The following is a 27,292-nucleotide window of genomic DNA, read 5'->3' on the forward strand; positions in this document are numbered from 1 at the left end:
ATTGATATCGTAGTCAAACCTACATTAGATTAGTTGTAGGCCTTTGGAATAGGTGTTGAAAGTTAATGCTCCAAAGCTGCAAGAAAACATAAAAGCTTGTGATAAGGAGAGGAATCCATTTGCTACATCTCGTCTTTGGGAAGCTCCTCTTACACAACAATCAAGCACGAGGTCATATTGGACCCAACAAAGTAATCAACCCTACTTCATTAGTTACGATAGCGCTGATCTACGCACATTACAAACGGTGTCGAAAGGAACTTGGGAATCACATGATAAGACTACCTCATTTTGAGGGATCTCTCAAGGGGATTGAGCTTTGTTACTCTGCTCTTGCGTGTATATCCCATCTACGATTGTCCCCCCCAAGCCAGTTTGTTGTGCGTGGTAACCTTAGTGACCATAATCTTAGGGCTATTACCCAAGGTGATGACAAGGGGGAAATCCTTGTTATTCCTGAAAGAGACATTGGCTATACTCACTCGGGCCTTCTTGGAGGGTGCTTCGTTATATGTGGAGTTACTTGCACCAAGTTGTGTTGTTAAGCAAATTGTCAGCATAACTAGTTCCACCTGCTCTATCTCCAGCCACTTTTCATATTGATCTTTGTGTTGTTGGATTCCCTCACTAACTAGTGATTTCACTGTGAAAATGTTGTTTGCATGTTTTCTTACATTTATTAGCGTGTGCTATTTGTTTTACCATTTAGTAGACCTTAGGTTGAGTCTAATGGCAACAGTTCTAGAGTTTGCTAATCAAGGAACCCTTTTAATAGGGATCCTAGTACTTTTCCTTCCTATGGAAATGTTGGTCCTCCCTACATGGCTACATTGTCTCTTTATGGATTCATGATAGGTTTACCGGTATGGTTGTTTTCAACTCTGTCGATCCCAAATACCCAAGTTGCTTCACCTCAACCATGTTTTGCACCTCAACAACACCAACCTCATGTTGACCCTTTACCTTGTTCACCCATCATGTCTTCTTCCCTTTCTTCTTCTTCGCCTGGTGAAAGTCTTAATGTTAGTAACCATTGTTGTGATTGTTCATAATGTTGAGGAACCCTCCAACACCCATCGCAAGCCCAAATACCCTTGCAAACTTTGTAAGGGTGATCATCTTCTTATCGACTGTCCTAGTATTCCTAAAGTGTTAGAAGTGTGGTATAAGGATTCTCACTGACTTACTATTGGTCCTCCAACTAATGATTATAAGGTTCCACAGAGAAAGGTTAAAGTTAGGTTTCCTTGTAGGTTATGCAAAGGGAGTCATCAAAATCACCTTTGGCTTCATATGGATGAAGCCTTGAAATTGTTGAAAAACCTTAATGTTTCTCAACACCAACTTCCAATTGGTTACCGTAAGCTTTCTTCCAACCTACCGTCAGTTGACCAAGTGATTGATTTGATTCCATGTTCAGTGAATCCCACTCTTCCCTTGGAGAGTGAAACCCATACCACTCAGGTTGATGAACCATTGGTTGATGAAGTCGTTGATTCAATTCGCTCATTGGTCGATCCCACTCTCCCTTTAAAGAGTGATGTTAATACCACTCAGGTTATTTTTGTCGATTCAGATCTTCCCCGACAAGGGTGCATTACACTCGTTTCCACGAAACCCCCTCCACGAACTGAGGTCATTTCCTTTGATTGGAATAGACTAACAGAGCCTCGTCTCCCTTCTTGCATCCCTTTCCAAATCATTGTGAAGGCTTGTGATAAGAACATGTGTCACACTATTGTAGATGAAGGTGCTTTTGTTAGCATTCTATCCTTAACCGCTTGGCAAGCTTTGGGTTCCCCTCAGCTTGTGTCTGTTACTCAGAATCTATTGGCTTTTAACAAAAGAGTCAGTGAACCTTTAGGGATCATTCCTCAGTTGCCCATTACTTTTGAAGGAAAAACTATATGTATTGACGTTCCAGTAGTCCAAGGCCCCTTGGATTTCAATTTTTTCCTTGGGTGGGACTATGTCTATGCCATGAAAGTTATCGTGTCCACACTCTTTTGAGTGATGTCTTTCCCTCATAATGGAAACATTGTAAATGTTGACTAGCTTTTGTTTGTTGGCCATCATATGACTGCCAACAATCCAACTTCCCTAAATGTTCCCTATACACAAGTGGTATCCCCCCACCACAGGTTAATTGTGTGGCAAATGTCCCATGCCTTCATTTACGATGAAAAAGAGCCTCCCACTATATACTCGACTTCTTTTGACTTAGATTGGTTAGTTGACATGGTGAACCCTTCAATGGGGGCATTGGACCCTAATCTTCCTACCCCTATTGAGTCCCTTGACATGTATTCCTTCCAAAGAATGTTCTTTCCATCTAAAGAAGACCTCTTAAAAGCCATGATCGAAGTGTGTCCCTTGACATGTACTCCTTCCAGAGCTTTGTATTCTTGGAAGCTATGATCATGATCATTATAAGCATGGTTCTTTTCCTATGTCAAGCTTGTTAAAAAATGAAACAAGGTGTTATAAGCGTAGTTCCTTTACTGTGTCAAGCTCATTAAAAAATGAAACAGCTCACATGAGCAAAGTTCCTTTAATGTGTCAAGCTTGTTAAAAAATGAAACAAATCTCCCACCATAAAGTCTGAGGGGCATATGCCTCTGGTCATTATGCTAGAATTAAGCCACTGGCCTTTGCAAGTCATGCTAGGGGCAATGAAACTTATCTCGAGCTTAGTCTTTGTTCCTTCTTGTGCTCATAAATACATGAGAATAAGTTACCAAGTATACTTTTATCACTTTTCAAGCTTGTAAAAACAATACAAAAAAGGAACTTTGTGGAGTTTCGTTTAAGCTCTTTGCAAACTCCCTAAACATGAAAAGTTTGCCAAGTGAACTTGTTTCCTTTCACACTCGTTAAAGGGATTAGAAAGGGCATCTATTCAGTGTAAGTTTACCCTGTTTTCGGGCCAGATAGACTAATTACGAAAAAGGTATACTCTAATCAATCATGGCTAGAAGAGTTATCCTCTGTATTGTTTTATCCTTTTTCGGCCCTAGGAGACTAAATTTACAAAAAAAAATACTCTTGGAGTCTTCTTTACATTCTTTTCAAACTCCCTAAACATGAAACATCGCCAAGCTTTACTTTCTCTAGGCTCGTTAAAATTTTGCGTCGAAAGAACTGAACGAGTTATCTTTTATCGGACTCATTAAACTTAAACAAAAAAGGCCATTTTGGAGTTTCCTTTTCATTTCTTTTTCAAAACACTCTAAACGTGAAAAATAAGTCCAATTGTCCCCTCATTGGATTCATAAAATGTAAGCAATGTCGGACTCATCAATCATAATGAGACCGAACCACTCTTTCCTAGGGTTCGTTAAAAATACTCTAAAAAGGACTCGTCCGAAGGATGAGCTTATACTACAATCATATGTTATCCTCCTCAAGATTGTGTAAAAATAGAGAGGTATTTGCCAATAACGGTGGGGGGAATTGGGAAAGAAATATTCATATTTGTATTTGAAAAGGCAATGAGTCACTCTTGAACATGACACTCCGTCACTTTTTGTGTCAAGGTTGAGAAGTCCATTTCTCTCATTTGATCATACCTCAATGAAAGTCTCCATATTGGTCTCTGGTCTTGTTTTGAGTCAAGTGCTTCCAAGTCATTATAGTGACATCAATATGTTCAAGAGAAGTTCAACCTCAGCTAAAACTATTTTACAGTCCTTAAAGCCTTCTATTGTGTCAACCATCCCTGAGTTAGTCTTGAACCACTCCTATTTTGTTCTTCAAATCTTGATACTTGTTTCATCTCATAGGCCCTCCTGTGAAGGATCGCTTCCTATCGACCTCAACACATTATCTAGGAAGTTGGTCTAGAAACCTTTCAGTACCTTGGAGCTTGCATGCCTCAATGGCAAGTTTCCTCACTTTTGACGACAGGTTTTTATCATTGACCTTCGATCAAATGATTCTATGGGTGTTCGACTTCAAATCATTTAGTCACACCCCATAGATTGTACTAGAGCACCTTGAGGGCCATTGTCATTATTGGTGGTTTCTTTTGCATTTGTTAATGGTTTTCATCATTGGTCAGTAATCAAATGGTTTCTACCATGTTCGACTACAAGATGTTTATTCACATGGTTAGATTCGTACCACGGATAGATAGAGATGAAGACATTGGATATTGTTTGATATATCCAGGTTGCGTGGAGTTTTGAATATTCATGACTATGGCATAGATCCACGATGTATGTCTCGTGGTTGTGTTCCTGCTGAGTTTTCCAAACATGGATCCACGATGTATGTCTAGTGGCCATGACTTCATTTTATTGACATGGATCTTTGCACATTTCCATACTTTTACTTAGAGTTATTTATATTCCGAGAATGTGAATGCCTACCTCAAAGATGACCATATGATGATATTGTATTGTAATCTCTTGATTGTTGACTTGAAAATTTCCAACCAGTTGTTCCTTCATTCGAACCTTTGCATGATAAAGCACTTCAATCATCATACCTTTTTGGACTTCATAGATTAGGGGGCAATATATTACACATTAATTTGTCACATCTAGGAAAATGATGTCAAATCTGGATCTTTCGCTATCTGAAGAACTATTGTCACCAATCCCCAAAAAAGATGGAAGAAATAACTCTCTATGGAAGATAAGAATTTTATGAAAATACCTTAAAAACCCCTATTTTTGGAGACAGTCACAGTTGCTAGCATTATTGCCTACGATGGTCGCACCTTGAATAACTAATGTCTTGTGACATCACACAACTTGCCTTCACAAAAAGTGCAATGGTCTTTTAACGTGGGTAAAAAATAAAAAGGGACAAGAAACTTCTATTCTAGAAGCCTTGTGAAGGTATCTACTCCAAACGATGGGGATTTGGCTCGCATCCCTCCTATCTTGGATCTCATTCCTACCTTTGTGGATCCCATCCCTACCTTAGTGGATCGGTAACCTCCATCTCTTATCTCCTCTTACCCTTCTCTAGTCTATAAATTCAAAAGACTCTCATGGAGAAGGGGTTGGCTTTTTTACTCTTGAGACTATATGTTCATGCTGCCAAAGTATCCATTGGAGACTTTTTGATTGCAAGGTTGGACTCTAGGATCATTGGGAGGAAGCTTTCAACATCAAGGCTTGGTTGTACCTCTCTCCTTTTCTTCATTGTTAATACAAAGCATATTTCTTTCCCATACTCATTGTTATGATGATTGTTATGAAATTCTTTGATCACTTGTATAGTTTATGTTGAATCATTCATGTATCATATGCTTTGATCATTTGTACGTTTGTGTTTTTGCAAATCTCTTCTTGGAACATTGAGAACGAGATTGAAAGTTACATTAAACAACAACGAGGACAAGCATTTCAAGAAAGGTATGAACCATTCATCCCACTTGCATCTATGATTTGATGATAAACTAGGGAATGTTTCTATGTATTTGTTTGTTATATACTAGACTTGGTTCCCAAGTCTAGGGAGATTTGTCTTGTTAGCAAGATGATATTTGTCTACCAAACAACACCCAATAAGGCCTTCGGATAACCTTCTCATATCTAAGCATGATAACTTGTTTACAAACCCTAAGCTAGGAAGACACTTAAAGATGATGCTTGTGTGAAATAGGTGCCTTTTGCATCAAATATGGTCCACAGTGATACTCATCTGGTTATTTTACCAATGATGATGACCCCACCCAATTTTAAGGGTATGTTGTAGATGTTTTATGCTAGGTACAGTTGTCATCAAGGAATGATTGAGACTTCTCCAACACTTTAACGTGGACATCCGGCCCCACTTGACCCACCAGACACCGTAGCAAGGACTTTGACCATTTTATGAGGAACATTGACCTTGGGATGTATCCAGCACTGATGATGACCTCCTCTACCCCTAGAGCCCGAAACACTATATATTGGAGCTAGGACGTTGCTCACAAGGAAAAAGGACCCCAAAGACCATAGGATGCCTCCACGCTGGCATTGTAACTTTTTGATGGATGTTGCCCTATTTTTGGACTAGTTTGATGATGATGATGGCTTGGCATACTTCTAGTAGGGATGGTACACATTTTTGGATGATGATGTCATGCCCTAGATTTATGACATCACCCTTATTAAGCATGAAGTGATGACATGGGCTTGGTTGATGATGACACATTGATGAGGAGGGTTTTGCTTGATGATTGCACATTTCTATTCACATGTGTGGGCTAAAAGGAGGTTTTTTTTATGTTTTGGCATTGAGATAGCTATCTTTTAGGTCGACTTTTGCCCTACTTAACTTAATTACTTAAAATATTATTTTTAGAGTTTTTCGTCTAATTTTGCCCTAAATTGACTTGGTTTCCCTCATATAACTAGAGGGAAGCCAATTTGGGAGGATTCATTGTGACACACACCCATCTTACTCCATGAGAGAGTGTGCACTAGTGCTTTTTGTCACTTGGATGCAATGGAGCACTTGGATAGCAAATTGTTTTAGGGAAGATAGTTTTATTTGGAGGGATTTTCTCATGGATTGATGAAGTGATGCTATGGTGAATTGTGTTATTTTACTGTGAGTATCTTCTTCCATTTTGGAATGTTGTAGAATCAGGGTTTCTATGAAATTCTCTTGATATATTGAATATCATATGGTTCTAACATATCCCTTGCAAAATTTGTCACCAAATATCCATCAAGGAAACTTAGTATAGCATTCCTACAGCTTAAATCTCCAATTGATTGAAAGCTGTCAGGGTTAAACTGAGAGGCTCTCTCTCACTCTTAACCCACTCCAATCAAGGTCTTCCACTTTTGACCTCGCCCTTTTTTACTCCATATCCCCCAAGATTGATAAGGGCACTAGTCTCTTGTGTGTCAATCTTTAAAAAATATTATATTTTTACATTTTTCCATGTAAACTAGGGTTAGTTTAGTTATGGCAAAATCGGCATTTAATAGCATAAAATACCTTAAACATCATAGCACTAGGTTAGGCTTTGCATCTTCCAAATTGAAAAAGAAAAAATATCACTTTTGTGCATTTTTCAGCCACCATAGGCTAATGGCTAGGGTATTAGCAGTGGTTTATTGCATTTTCAGCCATTGAAAATTTGTTGTAATCTTTTCCTTTGCATATTCTTTAAATAGCCTTTGATTAATTATTGTCTATCATTAATTGTAGGCTGTTTTGCTATTTGACATAAATTTACATGCTATAAATTGTCCTCATTTAAAACCCTAATTTATAACAACAATCACTAAATCTAATGTAGCATGTGTTTGGAATATATTTAAACATCTCCAAGACTATCTTAGCCCTCTAGACATAGCCATAGGTTCTCGGAACTCGCAACCTCATCTCACCTGGCATCCTTCCTTGTTGAATATTATCCTGGAGTGTCTATTTAGCAGAATCCTAGAGGGTATTTAGCCTGAGAATTCTTTGGTCACTTATATCTGTGATCTGTTAGAGAAGCCTCCATCAATGTTGCAAACATCGACATTGGGATAAAATCATCAATGGTTCAAAAAATCATAAAAATTGAAAAAATATTAGTAAAAATCAGCAAACATCGCAAAATTAAAATATCACCAAAATATCAATAAAAATCAGCAAACATCGGCTAGGCCAAGAAATCATGATTTCACGATTTTTTCACAATAAAATCGGTATGTTTGAAACTTTGATCCCATTGTTGCCCTTAACCTAGACTGCCTAGTGAAGCTTTGCACTAGGGCACTAGATATTGTAGTAACAGGCCTTATAGACAACTCATTTTGCCATTCCCTAGTGTTAGAAGCATGTAGAAATACAGCAAAGGATTCCCCATACAACAAATGAACATTACAAGGTAACTTGATTTACAAAAATGCATTCAATGCATGACACAAAACCTTCAAACACATGCTATTTGAACCAATAACTTTATGCAGCCTAGTTCTTTATAATGAAGACAAAACAGGATTAGCAATATAATCATAACAATTTCTTTTGGTATCAGCGCATAGCATACCTGGCTTCCGATGGAATAGAGTAATCCCCTGTGCCATGTAACAGAAAAATTGGAGGCAGAAGCGAAACTGCCTGTCTAAAAGATGGATTTTTCACCAATATTTCTGGAGAAAAGCGAGCCAAAGAGTGTTCTCCTTCCATAACACTGAAGAAGACACCTAAATCAGTCTTGTTGACACAAAGATATAGTCACATATTAAATCAAAGTCAAGTTTCAAGAGACTGAGAAAGTAAACATGTACTGCTGTAGGCAACAGAAGTAAACTTACAAACTGAGATATGTTTTATAGTCATACATGAGTAGGTGTTTAAAAAGAAAAATGATAGCAAAATCACTTACCTCAGAAAAATAGAACTGTATAGGCCACGCTTGTGGAAGTGATCAATTAAATTCAATAGATTGTACCTGTATTGAAGAGAAAAAACAAAAGAGCAAATCAGGCACCTTACATGTACCTCCTACCAAAGTTAACCCCAACCATCAGTATGTACTTTTAGATATAGTTTGGAGTACAAGTTGAAAACCATAAGAGAGAAGCAGTATAGTAATCAAACAAAATAAATTCAAACCTGATTTAATATTTTAATTAGCAGATTCCTATATTGAATGGTTAAGTAGTCAGGGTTTGTGGATGCAGGTGCAGGGATGGGCACATGCCACAAGTGCAGATACAAGGACATCATTTTTGAAATCAGGATCTGTGGGGCTGCAGTGGAGGTGCATCACATATATATAAAGCTAAAATTTACGTAGAACAGTACAAAAGCTTGAAAGGTCAAACCCTGTGATCTGGGCTGTAAACCAATTTCTGTCCCATTGAACAGCAGCATTTTCCAATTTATAGGCTCTGCCAGAACTTGAGGAAAAGGGTACACAGTTGTTGGAAGTGTGACTCAAGGAAACTTGTAGGTGTTAGTCAATATTTTGGCTCTAAACATGTGGGTTGTGATACTTCTTGGGAGGTACCCCACTACTTTTCATGACAACACCAACTAAAACCAGAAAGATGCAAGTCTAGAGCCTTGTAGGCCATGTGATGATTATGTATATAGTATCCTAGGCTTATGGGTCATCCATGCCCAGCACAGGTCTCCACTTAGTCATCCTATGTCATAGCACCCTCGTTAATGGGATATTAAAGAATACCCCTAATTTCACTAGATATTGATAAAAACCTCGCATTATATTTTTGTTGGACCCCCTCCTGATACATTTTTCTAAAAAAATAACCCCTATTTTTAATAGATATCCCCTATTTTACCAAATACTCCTTTTTATACCCCCCAATACCTATAATTCCTTCTCAGGTTGCAAGGGATCCATGACCAGCTAACTTCCGTAGGGGCTACACCAAATCCTGAATTTATGGTCAGGACTGCCCTGAGTGCAGTCATTGAAGACTAGGAAACCTTTGTCCAAAGCATCTTGGGCAGGGCTTCTCTTCCCAGTTGGGAGGAGATGTGGGCAGCTCTTCGACAGGAAGAGATCAGACAGTTGACCAAGGCGAGAAGCAGCAGCTAAGGGATCAAAGAAGGAGTAAGAGGAGGATGCGGCTCTCGCATCAGTGGGACAGCAAGGGCAGCAGAAGAGAAAGAAAAATGACATATCCAAAGTCAAATGCTTCAGATGTGGAGAAATGGGTCATTTCGCCACGTAGTGCCTTCAGAAGAAGGACAAAGAAGAGAAGTTTGACTCGAAGGCTGCTCCAGCGCAAGCTGACAAGGAGGACGATGAGGATTGCGCCATGAGTGCTCATGCACTTCTAGAGAAGAGGTGGGGTGATATTGAGTTGTAGTCGGGAGGAATATACAAGGGTAGGATCCTCGAGGTGCCCAAACTCTTGGATCACATACGGCTACAGGAGCCCTTAATGACAGTAGCAGAATGACAAGAGTCGATTGGTGCGAGGGATGATGGAGCAACAGTGGCAGAGCTAGAGTGCCAAAGTCTGAAGCAACATAGTGGAGTGTTGCAGCAGTGCAGGAGGCACAACGCAGATACAACAGCAGCGCAATAGCATCAAAGGGTCAACACAGATTAGCAGCAGAGGTAGCTTCAGGGTCACGGGGCATCCAAATTGACCAGCATGTTTTTGGGTGGATTTTCAGTTGATTACTTCTCAACAACTGAGTTGCAATGCAGCAGTTAGCAGTGGCAGTGCTATGGGCAGCATGATGCAGCATATTGAGAGGGAGTTGCAGTATAGATGTAGCAGTGACAGTGGCAGTGTCATGGGCAGCAGTACAGATTGCAGCAATGCAGTGGATGAAGGGCAGCAGGTCGAGCATCAGTAGCGCAGAGGACCGATGTCGTGGATCAGTGTGATACTTCTGCTGGGAAGTATTGTTAGAGCACATTCCTCGCTAAGAGGGAGTGTTGATTTTTGGGTAGCATCGAATGTGCTCTAGCTCCGAAATTTTGTGGAGGGGCTAGAACACATGAGATCTCCAAGACCCATAAATCGTTTGGTGAAATTCCACCCGAATTGTATTTTATTAAAATAATTAATATTTTTAATGGGGTTCCTAAGTCTAAACTTAGGAAAATTAAAATATTAATGGGCATTAATGAAAATATGGTTGAGAAGCTTCTAAGAGACAAGGATCAAGCCTAATTTAATCTTAGCCATTGATTAGACACTTAATCTCGATCGTTGATTTCTCAACAAGAAAAGTATAAATGAAGGCTTGGGGTCAGTTGGAGAAGACACATAGACAGATTAAGGAAATCGATTATCTGAGGTGAGAAGTTTTCAGGGGAAAATCAATTGGGGAGATCTTGCAGCTAAGGGGCAGGGATAGTTCGGGAATACTGATAAAGAGGTGGAGAGAAGCTTGTGGAGGCAGCGTAGTAGCCAGGAGAGCTGATGATGGGCCAGTATGGGCCCACGCAGCCTTGACGTAGAGCCAGAAGGGCCAGCGGAGAGGGCGAAAGTTGCCTTCCACGCAGAGAGCCAGAACTGTCAGGAACTACCGAGAACTGTCGGAACAGCCGGGAAAGCTAACGCAATGGGCAGAAGAGTTGACACAGAGCCTCAAAGAGCTCCACGCAGGCCCACACAGTTACTGCAAAGGGGTAGCGCAGTTGTAGCCGGGGCTAGCTAGTTTTGCTGCCAGATCAGCCGAAATCTGCCGGGTGAAGTGAGGTAAAACTCACTCAGGTTTTCCGCCATTGTATTTCTCTGTCACTGGTTTGTTGGGAGGGCAACCAGCATTTGTATTCAAAACTTCTACTTAATAATAGAAAACCCTCAAAGTTGTTGCACCGGTTTTCCCACATTGGGTTTTTCCAGGAACGTTTAGTCCAAAAATAAGTGTGTCCTTTGTGTGTTTGTCTCATTTATTTTTCAGTACTTGATTTGTATATTGGTGTAGGCTACAGTGTATTTACATTAATATTTTCTGAATATTTCTGAAAATAACTTGTTAAATGAAGAACACAAGTAGGTAATGCAAATCAGTTACTGCAGTAGGATTTCTAACTTGTTCGATTCAGAAATTTTCACAATTTGTTGCCAAAGGAAGGTCAAAAGGTCATCAAGCAAAGCACAATGTATTAATGGATCAAAGGCCATCTCATTCGCACAGGACTAGATCTTGTTATTTGGTGATGTGTTAAGGAGAACGACATTTATGATATTCTCAAAGCTTGCTCTGACGAACCTTATGGAGGTCATTTCACTAACAAAATAACCATAAGGAAAGTACTCCATATAAGGTATTACTGGCCCATCATCTTCAAGAACACTGAGAAATATGTCAAAATTGTTGAAATTTGTAACTAGGTTCGATCTTCATAAATGTATTTGAGATGTACTTATCAAAAGAATGAAGAAACTATTTTTATTATGACTTATTAAAGCATGGGTTTCATGCTTGGGTCATCATGTTTTAGGTCAAAGTCCCTATTGAGGACTTCCAGGATTTATTCCGAGTCATTAGAGTCATTGTACATTAAAAAAGACCCTTCTTGGGCTTTCAAATCATGTAAAAAGAATTATTTTTCAGTCAAAAATGAATTGTCTCCTCCAGACCAAGTTGGCCTCAAGAAGATCAAGTCGGCCCCAAGAAGACTAATTCAACCTCCCTGGAAAGCTATATATACAAGGCAATTTGAACTCATTTGGAGCATCTCATTCTCTCTCACATAGTTCGATCTCTGAAGCAGGAAGCTAGAAAAGTGTGAAGTTGGTTAAGGGAGCTAGAAAGAAGTGTGAGTTTTCTAAAAGGAGATAGAAGACCTCAAGATCGAAATTTTGGGACAACTCTCACTCAGTTCTGAGGTGTATCAAGGGAGATCGAAGTTCTCCAAGTTTGGTCGAAGTTGTTGTTGCTACTGCTACTGGGTCGAAGTTGTTGTTGATGCTGCCAGGTCGAAGTTGCTTGTGAAGGGTTGTCATCTGCAAGAAGGATTGAGGGTTGACTTGGTGTGGAGAGAGTCTTTGTCTAGGTCTAGAGTCTTGGATTATCTCGAGAAACTATCGAAGGAAGAATTGTTCATTGGGTTTTCTCGTAGATAGGGATTTTTCCCTCGCTGTCCGCCTACATTTGTTGTCCTTGTGTTATTGTTTTGGTAATTGCTTGATGAACTAAAAGATAAAAGAAGAACATAAAGATAAAAGAATCACAAGTAATTATCTATATAAGAAAATCTTTCTACCTTTCTGATTTTCTAACATGGTATCAGAGCTAAGGTGAAGGAGGAAAAAGGCAGTCTTGAGTATCTACTAGAAGGAATCTAAAGGATTGATCTAGGGATCATATAAGGAGCTCTTATAAGAGAAGAAGCTCACTATCTTCAAGGACAATGTCTAACACATTAAAGAGTGAGAACAAATTGGAAGGAGCATCAAACTACAGATCTTGGAAGAAGAGAACTGACCTCATTCTTGAAAATAACAAGGTCTTGGATGTGCTCAAGCCTCAAAGGGGAGGTGAAGAAACTTACCGAAGAATCCAGTGATGCGGACAAGGTGAAGTATAGAGAATTGGAGATATTAGCTATGACTTTGATGGTAGAAAGCATTAAGGACAATCTTGTCCCATACATTTCCAATATAGACCATGCTCAAGAAATGTATGAAGCATTGACAAAATTATTCACTATCAAGAACATCGGTCAAGTAGCAAGCTTGAAGAATGAGTTAAGGACTGCAAAGATGACAAAGGATGATATTGTGGCTTCCTTCTTTGTAAGGATATCAAGGATTAGAGATGAACTTCAAGCCATAGATGAAATAGTACCAGAGAACGAGCTAGTCATCACTGCACTATTGGGATTACCACCTACTTGAAGTTCTTTTGCTTCAGGTCTCAATAGTTGGAAAGAATCTCCCGCCTTTGAAAAATTATGGAATGCTTGCACCCAAGAAGAAATGAGAATTTCATTAGTATCCAACAATGAAGAAGAAAAGGTGTCAAATGCATACTCTGCTCTCACAAGAAAGGACACTCCAAAAAGTCAAGAGGGCCAAGAAAGAAGGTTGATACGTCCAAAATAGAATGCTACCAATTCCACAAGATTGCTCACTATAGAAGTGATTGTCCTGACAATTCGAAGAACAAGAAAAGAAGCCAGAACCAAGCCAATGTAGCTGAAGAAGGATCTCTAAAGAAGACAGCCCGAAGAACTGGATTTAAGGGACTTACACTACTAAGCCCTTTGATCTAAATTTTAGTTGTTCTATTTTTTACTTTTAGTATTTGTAGGTTTAACATATTTTGGAAAAACATTTCTATTTGTTCTTAAGGTTATAGGTATCCTTCAAGCTTGGAGGGAGCCCATACCAACCTCAAAAGATAAGTACCCTATTACCATTCTCATTTTTAGCTTTCCTCACTTATCTTGTTTTCTTTGCATTAAATACTAATCACATTTCTACTCTTATTTTTCTTATTTAGGAAAACTTGAAGACTCATCGAAGAAGGCCTCACAAAAACAAAGCATTGGAATTACAAGGATTATTAAGAAACAAGAGGTATGTTTTGAATTACAAGTTTTGCTCTTTCTATTCATTCTTGATAAACTATTACTAACATCTTTTTGTCTAGCTTTCTTGAATCTTAAAGATTTTTGATTGGGTGATTCAGCGTTAGATAAATCTACCCTCCTTATATCTTTGATTATTCTTGTGGAACCCTAGAAAGGTTCGTTGTAAAAAACCTAACCTAAGGGTATGTCTATGATTATGTGTAAAACCCCAACCTACTTAGGGTTATTGTTGAAGGAAAATGTTTGATGCTTTAATGGTGACATGTTTGGGATTTTGGTATGGGTATGGAAACCCTAACTTGTTAGGGTTGAGTGGTAGTCTGAAATCCTGAACCTTTGAAGTATTGATAATTTAGGGTTTTCTATGCTTTGTATTGAAACCCTAGATCATTAAGGTTTGGTAAGGTGTATAAGCAAGACCCTTATAATGTCTTAGAAATGAAATCCTTGGCATGTGTGTATTTGTCCGATCAAACCATAGTCTGATCAAGGTTGTTATAAGTCTAACCCTTATTGATATTTTTGTAGTTGGGTTTGACTAACATATGTTATGATATGCCTGTACAAGATGATGTAATCCTAGATGTATAAGTTGACCTAATTATTGATGGTCATGAGTCCTAGGGTTTGGAACTAATCCCTAGTCAAAGTTTGACTCTCTAAGATGATAGTATTTGTGAATTCTAGGCTTTTGTAATCAAATGTTAGTAGAAGTCCAAATTAAACAAAGTCTTTCGATAGAAATGACATAAGAGAAATTTTTGGCCAACTCGTTTCGAACCAACAAGTGTGGTTCATCATCAGGACCAGATGAAGAGGCAGACCATGGCAAAGGCTTAAATCTCTAATATATGATGACTATGTGACAATTTGAGATTTTAGGATTGTTGCAATCTGAGTTTTAGTTATGATTGATGTATGATTGTTTGAAAAAATCTAGGGTTTGAAACAAACCCTAGTGGAAGCTAGCCATATTATTGATTGAGTTGTGATTGGTTTTGATTGTTGTATCTCATGTATGACATCTAGGGATTGTATGAAACCCCAGTAGGAAGTCTAACATATGAATTCTAAAGTTGTTAGATACATTGTATATGGATATTTGTTTGAATTGTTTTTAGGGTTTGCAAAATAATGTAGTAGGGTATGCCATACCTCTAGAAGCAACATTGAAACCCTAGATGTAATGAAAGTTGTTATGAAATGCTCAAAATTCTTGATGAAGTAATCTAGGGTTTGTGACAAAAACCCTAGCAAGAAGTTGAAGAGTGTGTCTCTTGTTTGCAATTAAGTTTGGGCATCTTATATATGAAGTTGAATGCTTCCATGATTTTGATATGGTTAACTCCATGCTTCTATAGATTTGATTGTACTTGCTATCTAAGTTGTGCAGGTACATAATCTTCAAGAGGGTGAAAATGTTTGTAATTAAGCTAAAATGATGAGCATGATGTGAAAAATGATGATCATGATAACTCTGATAAGAAGAATGGAAGCCATGATAGATTCCCCGATGTCGTAGAAAAGAAGTTGAGCCCCCTAGGTTAAGAGGGAGCTTGAATGAAAGAAATCTCCCTAAATCAAGAGAGATCTTAGATGAAAGGAATCTCCCTAGTTGAGAGGGTGGTCATATCATAGTCATGATGGACTCCATGATAGAAGAAATTGGAGAATGTATTTTGAAGGGTTGCTGAGATAAGAAGAGTCGGATCTATTTGTAGAATATGTTGTTGCATGAAAAGTAGGAAAGGAACTTGTATGGTTGAGGAATCTTCTATCAAGATTCATTTTGGAAAGGTCTAAGTCCTACTATGAAAAGTTGAGAAGCAACATCAAGTTGAAGACCCCAGAGGTTTGTATATATCTATGTATATTTAAAAGTTTGTTACTAATTGGGGTTGTGTTTGTACAGGTAAATCTCTCGGAAAGTTGATAGCATGCTTAGGGTTGATCAGTTTGATAGGGAAATATTTGTTGTGAATCTGTTTGATCAGGGAGGATTTGTTTGTTTTTTGTTTTTTGTTTTTTGTTTTTTGTTTTTTGTTTTTTGTTTTTTGTTTTGTTTGTTTGTTTTTCTGTTTTTTTGAATCTAGGATAATTGGTAATTGGTGAGAGTTATCCTGAACAGACCCAGGATCAAATCTAACTGGCTGCCACTATAAACCTAGGCTATGTGCAACAACCTGCAAGCCGCACAATAGCAGGTAACTTATGCCTCAACAAGAGCCGAGACGTCCTCTATGGGGTCGCCTACTCTTCTAGCCAAGACACAACAGGTCAAATATATACTCAATGAGATTTGAACCCTCATCTCGTGGGTTTCACCCAGCGAAACTCACCGCTAAACCCCATATCACTGTATGATCGGGGAGGATGTGTTACCGATTGGAAAAATCGGGAAGTAGAGGCTCTGTGTGTGAGACATTGCCTGGGAGGACATATGGCGAGCACTTTGTGTTGATGTCTAGTTCCCGAAGTAGGGAGGGTGGCATTAGTCATGGACCTCTGACCTCGAATACGCACCTAGATCCTTGGGTTGATGGTTAGTAAGTAAGCCTGATGGTACCTAGAGAGGTTGAAAGCTTTAGTCCATCTTAGTCCCACCAGGATAGATTTCCTTGGTTAGGAATCTAGTCCATGGCATTGAAGTGCCTAAATTGTTGGAAGACCTTGGATAGATTGCCTTGGTCAGGAACCTAGTCCATGGCATTGCGGTGCCTTAAATTCTTCATAGTTCATGTGTTTTGAGATCTTCCTGATACTTGTACTGATGAATACCTCCCTAGTTAAGAGGGAGTGTTGAAATTTGTAACTAGGTTCGATCTTCATAAATGTATTTGAGATGTACTTATCAAAAGAATGAAAAAAATATTTTTATTATGACTTATTAAAGCATGGGTTTCATGCTTGGGTCATCATGCTTTAGGTCAAAGTCCCCATTGAGGACTTCTAGGATTTATTCCGAGTCATTAGAGTCAATGTACATTAAAAGAGACGCTGCTTGGCATTTTGAATCATGTAAAAAGAATTATTTTTAGTCAAAAATAAATTTAGTCTCCTCCACACCAAGTCAGCCTCAAGAAGAGTAATTTGACCTCCCTGGAAGGCTATATATACAATGTAGTTCGAATTCATTTGTAGCATCTCATTCTCTCTCACATAGTTCGATCTCTGAAGTTGGAAGCTTGAAAAGTGTGAAGTTGGTTAAGGGAGCTGGAAACAACTGGAAGGAGATAGAAGACCTCAAGATCGAAATTTTGGAACAACTCCCACTTAGTTCTTAGGTGTATCAAGGGAGATTAAAGTTCTCCAAGTTTGGTCGAAGTTGTTGTTGCTACTACTACTGGGTCGAAGCTGTTGTTGATGCTACCAGGTCAAAGTTGCTTGTGAAGGGTTGTCATCTGCAAGAAGGATCGAGAGCAAACTTGGTGTGGAGAGAGTCTCTGTCTAGGCCTAGAGTCTTGGATTATCTCAAGAAACTATTGAACGAAGAATTGTTGACTAGGTTTTCCCCTAGATTGGGGTTTTTCCCTGGATATCCACCTACATATGTTGTCCTTGTGTTATTGTTTTAGTAATTGCTTGATGAACTAAAAGATAAAAGAAGAACATAAAGATAAAAGAATCACAAGTAAATATCTATATAAGAAAAATTTTTGCCTTTATCATTTTCTAACAAAAATTTGTGAAAGTTGTCAGCAAATGGGTCGACCAATCCAGATTGATGAAATGTTACCGCAACCTCAAATATTGATAGAGATATTTAAGAAATGGACAATTGATTTTGTAGTTACTAGAAGGGCAAATCCATTATGTCAACTAGAGCCAATAATCGACCAAGTCATAATGTAAGTTGGTCTACTCTCTAGTCGAACAAAAGTCGAACCACGCAGTCAGGTCAACTGACCAATGCAATTAGACAGTTGTTAATTGTTACATACCACCAGTGGGTGACCCCATAGGAGAAATTTTCTCCTAGATTTGTCTTCAGCCGGCACCCAGCAGCCCCCTTACAGCCACCAGTGTAGTCGATGTTGTGCCAGATATCACCGCCCCCTAAGCTAGTCATATGTCCCCTCACCCATATGACGAGATCGTATGTTTGAAGGTGGACAATCAAGTCCCAAAAGTATGATTTTTCATTATGCAATTGGGTGCTTATGCTTATTATTCTTGGGCACACTTGGGTACAGATTATTGGATGACATGGAAGGAGGAAGCGTTTTTCAACAATCTTGTTCCCTTACCTTAAGTGGGGGTTAATCCTCAACCCTACTCCTGTGGGATTTCCTGTTGATTTGGGGTAGCATCGGTTGTGCTCTAGCCATGAAATTTGGTGGAGAGGTTGGGGCACATGAGATCTCCAATACCCAGAAAGGGTTTGGGCAGAATCTAAACAAATCAGGAGATATTAAAATAATTAATATTTTAATGGAGTCCCTAAGTCTAAACTTAGGGAAAATAAAATATTAATGTGTATTAATATGAATTTGCGTTAGAATGGTCCAAAAGACATATATCAAGCTAGATCTAATCTTAGCCGTTGATTAGGGACTTAATCTCGACCATTGATATGTCAACGAGAAGAGTATAAGAGCAAGCTTGAGGGTCACTTGGAGAACACACTAGAGTGATCAGTCATTCTATTCTCTAGAGTGGGGTTTGCAAAGAGAGATAGAATCAGTGATTGAAGAGCAGCTGAGGGGCATTGAGTACAGAGAGACAGAGACGCAGAGATAGTGTCGAGAGAGCAACAAAGCAGCCAGAGAGAGTGAAGCAGGGGCAGCGAGTGCTCACGCAGGGCCACACAGAGGCAGCTAGTGTTGCGCAAAGCACCAAAGAGGCCAGCGTAGCTAATGCAGAGGCTCAGAGAGCTGACGCAGGGCCTCCTAGGGCTGACGCAGGGCTAGCGCTAGGCTAGGAGAGGCTGATGCAGTCCAGATTGGGCAGGCGCTAGGGTTTCTGAGCAGTTTTGTGTTGAGGAGCTGCCGGAAGGATTATCCGGAGTTTCAGCCAGGAGATTTGTCAAAAACCAAGAGGTATTACTGCCAAGGAAATTCTCTGTTGGGTAGGCCATTTTCGGCACCCAAATTGTACTCTGATATTGCTTAATAAGAAAACCCTTAGATAGTTGCACCGGTTTTCCCGCATTGGGTTTTTCCGGGGACATTGGTCCAAAAATAATGGTGTCATATGGTGTGTTTGTTTTTGTTTCTTTTTAGTTACTGATCTGGAATATGTTGAGCATGCACTAGTGTTTATTTTCAGTATTTACATTGTAAATAACTTGTTAGAGGAAATAACAAGTAGGTAGGAATAAATCAGATAAAGTGCATGGAGGGTTTCTAGCTAAGTAAACTTAGAAACTTCAACATGGTATCGGAGCGTGATAGCAAATCACAGGAGGACTAAAAGACATCAGCCAAGCGGAGCAATAGCAGCAGAAAACAGTTGTCCTGAGGTGACAGAAGTTATTTCTAGCAGGGCAGAAGCCAATGAGTGTGACGTAGAGCCAGCGAGCGCTCACGCAGGGCCACGCAGAGGCAGCCGGGAGCTACGCATAGCCTCAAAGAGGCCAACGTTGCTGACGCAGAGGGACAGAGGGTTGACGCAGGACCTCCCAGGGCTGACGCAGACCCATCAAGGGTGACGCAGGGCCAACGTAAGGCAAAGAGGGACTGACGCAGTCCACAGATAGGCAGTTGCTGGGGTTTAGAAGGCTGCAGGAATATTGCAAAGTGGAGTTGGTGAGGTACTGTAGTCAGAACAGTACCTGACAGAGCAAGGCCAAAGGAGTTGCTACCGAGGGTTTCCAGCCGAGGAACCTGGATCAGTGGTGCGGTTGCACAAGACGATTAGAGTAGGGGGCATCTCAACAAGCGGTGGAAGGATCTCCAGGAGGGAAATCAGGACTCAGAGGGAGTCCAGAAGAGAACTTCCAGACGGGAAGTAGAGACTCAGAGGAGTCGAATAGAGAACTTCCAGGAGGGAAGTAGAGGAGCATCATGGCACTACACGGAGTAAGAGACCAGGATAGACTGGACGGAGCATCGAACTTCGCAGTCTAGAAGGCCAGAATCTTATCTGTACTTGACAGGAATCGTGTCAAGAGCTTCGCCTTGAAGATAATAGTTGTCCCAGTCGACCCCAGTGATAATGACAGGTACAAGGAGGCGATGGCGAGGGCCAAGAGCATTATCCTTGACGAGGTCGAGGATCATATAGTACCACACATAGTCGAGAAGGAAACGACATTTGAGATGTGGGAGGCTCTCAAGCAGCTGTACCAGCATACTTCTATGCAGAGAAGAATGTTGCTTGAGAATCAAATGAGGTCGTATCAGATGAAGGGACAATCAATTGACACCTTCCTCGAAGGACTGAATGAGATCCGAGATCAGTTGACTGCTATAGGGACGACACCGGATCAGGAGCTAATGGTGAGGACAGCCCTCAATGCTGTCTCAGAAGATTGGGAAGTATTTGTCTAGAGTATACTGGGCAGAGGGAGACTTCCAGCTTGGGACGAGATGTGGGCAACTCTTCATCAGGAAGAGATCAGACAGCACCCGAAGACGGGTAACAACAGCAAGGGGATCAAAGTCAAGCAGGAGGAAGAAGATGTAGCCCTAGCATCTGAGGGAAAGCAGGAAAAGCGGAAGAAGAAAGATCTCTCCAAGATCAAGTGCTTCCATTATGGGGAGCTGGGTCATTATGCGACCCAGTGTCCAAGGAAGAAGAGTAAGGGAGAGCCTTCATAGACTAAGGCAGCGCCAGCACGGGCAAAGAAGGAAGTTTTGACAGACGATGACTATGCCATGAGTGCACACACGCCACTTGAGCGGAAGTGGGGAGACATCGAGCTATAGTCAGATGGACTACAGGCGATGAGAGGCAGGATCCTCGAGGTACCCAGCCTCTTGGATTAGACCTTGCTACGGGAGCCTCGACGAGGAGTAGCAGGACTGGCTGAGTGGGTAGAGACGGATGCGGATGGACCGACAAATAGAGCTATAGTGCAGGAGTCCCGAGACAGTGCGAGGCTAGTGGGTTGCAGCAGTGCGAGAGGCACAAAAGTGTTGCACCAGTGCAGGATGGCACAGAGAGGTGTGCAACAGTGAGAGATGCAGGGAGTTGTTGTAGCAGCGCAGAGGTCAGAGAAGGAGCACTTGTCAGCGGCAGAGAGAGCTTCAGCATCAACGGGTATCTCTAGCCCAACAGGGACGTCAGATTGGAGATCAGTTACTTACTTCTCAGTAGCTGAGTTGCAATGTAGCAGCAGGCAGCACGATGCAACATGATGAGAGGAGATGCAGTGCGGATGCAGTGCACGGAGAAAGGACCAGCAGTAGCACGGATGTAGAGAGAGTTGTCATACAGATGCAACAGTGGCAGAACCATGGGCAGCAATACAAGATGCAGCGGTGCAGAGGATGTTGGGCAGGAAGGCCTAGCATCAACATTGGTACTGCTGCCTAATGTTTAGAGTAATACTCAGTGAGAAGTATTGCTAGAGCACAATCCTCGCTAAGAGGGAGTGTTGATTTGGGGTAGCATCGGATGTGCTCTAGCCACGAAATTTGGTGGAGAGGTTGAGGCACATGAGATCTCCAATACCCAGAAAGGGTTTGGGCATATTCTAAACAGATCAGGAGATATTAAAATAATTAATATTTTAATGGAGTCCCCAAGTCTAAACTTAGGGAAAATAAAATATTAATATGGATTAATATGAATCTGTGTTAAAATGGTCCAAAAGACATGGATCAAGCCAAATCTAATCTTAGCCATTGATTAGGGACTTAATCTCGATCATTGATATGTCAACGAGAAGAGTATAAGAGGAGCTTTGAGGGTCACTTGGAGAACACACCAGAGTGATCAGTCATTCTATTCTCTAGAGCGGGGTTCGCTAAGAGAGATAGAATCAGTGATCGGAGAGCAGCTGAGGGGCATTAAGTACAGAGAGGCAGAGATAGTGTCGGGAGGCCAGCGTAGCTGACGCAGAGGCTCAACGAGCTGACGCATGGGCCTCCTAGGGTTGACACAGGCCAAGATAGGGTGACACAAGGCCAGCACTGGGCTAAGAGAGGCTGACGCAGTCCAGATTGGGTAGACGTTGGGGTTTCTGAGCAATTTTGTGCTGAGGAGCTACCGAAAAGATTATCCGGGGTTTCATCTAGGAAATTTGTCAAAAGTCAAGAGGTATTACTGCCAAGGAAATTCTCTGTTGGGTAGGCCAGTTTCGGCACCCAGATTGTACTATGATATTGCTTAATAAGAAAACCCTCAGATAGCTGCACCGATTTTCCCACATTGGGTTTTTCCGAGGACATTGGTCCAAAAATAATGGTGTCATATGGTGTGTTTGTTTCTGTTTCTTTTTAGTTGTTGATCTGTAATACGTTGAGCATGCACTAGTTAAGGAAAATAACAAGTAGGTAGGTAGTCGTTGAGATGTAATCTGGCCCTTGCTGTAAATCTACATCTTTGTCTCGTACTCACTGCCCCTCACTGCAACTGATCACTGATTCGATTTCTCTTAGCAAACCCCGCTCTAGAAAATCGCATGACTGATCACTCTGGTGTATTCTCCAACTGACCCTCAAGCCTCTTCTTATACTTTTCCTATTGTTACTTCAACGGCCGAGATTACATCTCTAATCAACGACTAAGATTAGATTTGGCTCGATCCATGTTATTTAGAACCTTCCAACCTAGTTTTATATTAATATCCATTAATATTTTATTTTTCCTAAGTTTAGACTTAGGAACTCCATTAAAAATATTAATTATTTAATATCTCCTTAACCGGGTAAAATCTGCCCAAACCATTTTGGGTCTTGGAGATCTCATGTGCTTTATCCTTTCCACCAATTTTCATGGCTAGAGCACATCCGATGCTACCCCAAATCAACATCTAGGTCCACATGACCACTGGGTCCAAAAAGCTCTAGTAATCTGCCTCCCCTTGCCCACATGTCTAGGTCGAGCCTGGAACAATGCCCTAGAGGTTGATGCAGCTAAAAAAAAGATAAAAGCATAATATGGCCACATACAAAAATAAATATACCACAAAATGCAAAATATGTTCGGGACAATAAAATTTAACATGTGGGAAAAATCCAAACATGAGCTCCCCTCTTATCATTATGGCCATAACCCTGGTTCCAAGAGCCCCTATAAGTGCCCCTCACATCATTAAGGAATCCATGTATGCCCCAAACCCTTGTGGGCGATGAACTGCCCCACCTTAAAGGGGTAATCATTGCTATATCATACACATCATGCTCTCATCCCTTGGAGCCCTGAGCAGTAAAATAAAGAAAAACCAATAAAAGGCAAAAGGCAAATGAAGAAGGGTGGAAAAAAAAGGTCGAGGTAACTCATGTACCACGATTGCTCCCTACTACCATTCATACACCCATATATGTCGACATCCCTCATCATTCCCACCCTTGAGCCCATGTCATTTGGCCTTGAGACCCCTATGTCCCAATCCACCTCCTCACTATCCACAAGACACCTACCACTTGAAGGATGTACCTTGGATATGTCCTTCACTTTAGGGGTTGGGAACACCTAATAGGGTTGTTCATTAACTACCCCTACCAAGTGAGGTGTTGTCGCTCAAATTGTACACTAGATTGTGACAACGCTCAGGACAGTGGTTGTCACTCTGCCCTCTCTAGTTAAGTTGTTTCATAATCGCAGACTAAGGGGGGTAGTCCCTATGGATGAAGAGATGACTCACTTGTTGGGTACCAACAAATGAAGGAGACACAACTGAATGGCCTAGCAACTTGATTGAAATTAAAGGCAAGTATGATTAATTAAGCACCACTTGATTAGATTTATTGAAATTATTAGTTAGAAGCTAGTGCCTTGGGAGTTTATTTACTTGCACAATATGAATTAAAATTCCCAAGTTACTGGATGAACAATTGTTGCAGGATGCAAATCTATCCTAAATGAAGTGCAATCCCTAGACCTAAGTGAAATGCAAGATCTTGGTAATTTTTAGTTAAATGTCGTATCTAAATGAGTCTTTACTCTCAAGTGTTTTGAAGTTAGTCTCGAATGTAGGTTGTAGAGAGAAATCCAAAGGAAAGAGGCTAAGGCCTCATAAACGATACCTCCCACGGAATTGTTACCACCCAAGTGTCTCTGTTCCTACAAGGGATTGCCCACAAGAAAATTACAAGGTCACCTGTGTTAACCACAAATGAGGGTCTAAACTTCGCAAGGTGGGTGAGAAAGGTGGTCCTACCTTCTTACAACCAAGCTTGTGCTTGGAGGTATATTTTAAAATTCACTTCTATGCCTAGAATGAAATGCAAGATGTGAGTGAACAATTTAACCATAATAAGTTCCTTAACAAGATTTTATTTGTTTTAAACACTTATTATGATGCACAATTAACAAGAGGAACTTGAGATTACAATGTTACGAAAGAGAGTGATTAAGATGCCCAATTTGCAAAAGTGAGAAGGATCCTTTACAAGCAACACACTTTAAGTTACCAATGCTCTTTAATGATATTCAATGACAATAAACAATATTACTATCATTCATTCTAAAATCCCACAAATGAATCAATTTTCCTCAACTTCATAGATGGTGAGAATTACTATGAACACAACAGCAAAGTCTCTTTAAACTTGATGTGTCAATTAGGAACAAGAAAGAGACAATAATTACATTCACCACAATGATTATCCAAGTTTCTTACTTATGCAACTTAGATCAAAGTAAACCAATACTTATTATGAAAGCCAATTAGAGCACAATTCTCTTGAAATGAGATTGCTAACAGTGATCTTCAAGAATAGGGAATACAAATGAAATGTAATGATAAGCACTTTCCAATGATAATGAGATTACCACTTTGAAAACAAATTTTCATAAGAGCAATCACTTTAACACTTTACCATTAGCTTAGAAATATAGAAATAATGCTCCTAAGACTTAGAAATGATTTCTTATGAATGTTAAGCCCTTGCAAGATGTTTTCTTACCACTGTTATCTTACATATCAGACCTTTATATGTTCCTATCAGACCTCAGAATATTCACATCAGACTTCAAAAAAACAGTTAGAATGTTATCAATGGAGAAACATAAAATGTGTAATGTCCCGGTTTATAATTTTTCCTAATTTTCTCGGGGAATTGCTTAAAAATTTCTACCATAAATTTCTCCAAGCAATTGCAGAACAAGAACCATGAAATTGCAACAAAAAAATAACATTTCCAAATAAATCCATAAATGCCACAATTGCAAATAACACAAGAAATGGAAAATTGAGCAACTTTATTTATTTATTGGAGCAATTACATACAAAGCTCTAGATATGAATAGTTGCAGTGATGAACACAGAAGATATGCTGAAATAAAAAATCAGTTCTCCAAAATATAATTGGAAATCAATAAGCTGCACTTGTCAATTACTGCCCAGAAATTCTATTGTTGTTGCTGCTGGAGGTGAATTGTGATTTATGCCCTCAAATCTACTCCAAAATTTCTGCAAAATTAACTGGAGGCTTCTCTGGGCTAATCCCAGTTGACCCTGAAAGCCACAAAAAGTGTGAATTACCCAGAAAATATTGTTATTGTTGTTGCTGCTATTGGAGAAGAATTTGAATTTCTACCATCGAAACTACTCAAAAAATTATGAAAATTTAACTTGGACCTCCTCACACCAAACCCATAAAAACCCAGAAATGGTTTGGCTTAACTCCAAGCCAAAATCAAACCCACAATGTGATGCAAACTTCTTAGCTAACCAACAATATGCCCTACACTAAGAATGGATGATTCCAGCTCGAATATTGCCTGAAAAATTCTATAAAATTAGTTAGAGGCTCCTCACTCCCAAACTAACAAAACCCATAAGTCGTTTGGGCTAATTCTGGCTAACCCGGAATGCCCAAAATCGAACAAATTTCCAATTACACAATTTTGCGCCCAACCAGAGAGGAACCGCTGAGAAATGATAACACTCTCTGGAAAATGGCTGAAAGATTGTGCACAAATATCCTCCGACAAATAGCTATCACTCCCAATTAAAAACAACCAACAAATACCAGCACCAAACATCAACAAAAAATTGTGTTCCCCAACCCCTGCATAGGCTCTATAAGATAAATTCATCCCAGCCAAACGATACAAGAACAACTCTGAAAAATGGTGTGAAACTCCTCCCCTAAACAGTAGAAAATCTCCAGCAAATCCCTGAAACCTGTAATAGAAAGATGTTACTCCAAATAACCTCTGGGGTCTGTTTTCTGCACCCAGAAATAGCAGCTTTATGTGTGAATTTTCTACAATAAACTCCAATGGAAGTCCTGAAATAGACTCCCCCAAAGCCTCACTAGGGAGACACTTGAAGTTCTCTGAAGATAGAGGTGGAATTTTTGCCTAGAAATCCCTTGTGCTAAGCAAAATTGGTTGTCTTTGTTGAACAGCTCAAGAGAACTCAAGTTTGGATGTCAAATAAAAATAATAAGATAGAATGATTTGCAATTGAGTTCCTCCGCCTTTTATAATTTTTCGTGGAGTCTCCCTCTAGCTTCTAGAGCCTTCCATTTTCCTTATTACTTTATTGCCGAAGGCTATTTTCTACTTTTTGCCACCATTTGAATAAAATAATAATTTGTCGCCATTCCAATAAAATAATAATTTTCTTCCATTCTCCATTAAAATAATAATTTCCGCTTTTCTCCCACAAAATAATATTTTCTCCTTTTTATTTAATATCTCCAAAATTAGCAAAACTCCTTAGTGAATTTTGCACTCACAAAAATTGGGGACTCGATAGTCCTCCCCGCCAAAAATTGCTTGTCCTCAAACGATGCCTGAGCAAGCTCCCACAACTATCTGCGGACCCAAACAGTCACTGCAAACAATATCAGGGTCCCAAATGTGCCACTGGGTCATCCCTATCTCATGCACTATCTTGTCATAAAGGACTCTCATGATAACAGGATACCAAGCCATCCTAATCAACATGAAACACCCCTCGCTCCACTCATTGTCCAACCATGTATAAGCCACAGAAGCCCTCTGCATACTATCCATGATTTGAGCATCACAATAATATAAAATCCTAAGCGACTCATCGTGAAGTTTACCTACTAAGTAGTCAATCTCATGTAATTCAAGAGTAAGCTTCTGAAAATACAATCCAACCCCTGTGGAGATGAATTCTCACACATATGATCACACCCTAATCTCCTCCTGTTGATCATCCTGCCATGCTGGTGAAGTCCCCCACACCAACAATAAACCACTAAAACCTAGTGGAAGACC

The 27,292-nt window shown here is 40.0% G+C and overlaps 1 protein-coding gene across 1 annotated transcript in view; it reads right to left on the reverse strand.

The window, feature by feature from the left end:
* The window catches only part of LOC149255814 (putative isoprenylcysteine alpha-carbonyl methylesterase ICMEL2), a 148,068-nt gene that overhangs the window by 46,615 nt on the left and 74,161 nt on the right, over positions 1–27,292 (reverse strand). The window contains exons 9-10 of the mRNA XM_089460581.1: positions 8,330–8,395; positions 7,991–8,134 (exon numbers count right to left, since the gene is read on the reverse strand). Coding sequence (XP_089316707.1) covers positions 7,991–8,134; positions 8,330–8,395 — 210 coding nt within the window. The remainder of the gene's footprint in view (positions 1–7,990; positions 8,135–8,329; positions 8,396–27,292) is intronic.

This window comes from Pinus tabuliformis, chromosome 7 (assembly GCF_031772625.1).
Source record: "Pinus tabuliformis cultivar Carrire ecotype Pingquan chromosome 7, CPIR1, whole genome shotgun sequence".
In the NCBI taxonomy this organism is placed as follows: domain Eukaryota; kingdom Viridiplantae; phylum Streptophyta; class Pinopsida; order Pinales; family Pinaceae; genus Pinus; species Pinus tabuliformis.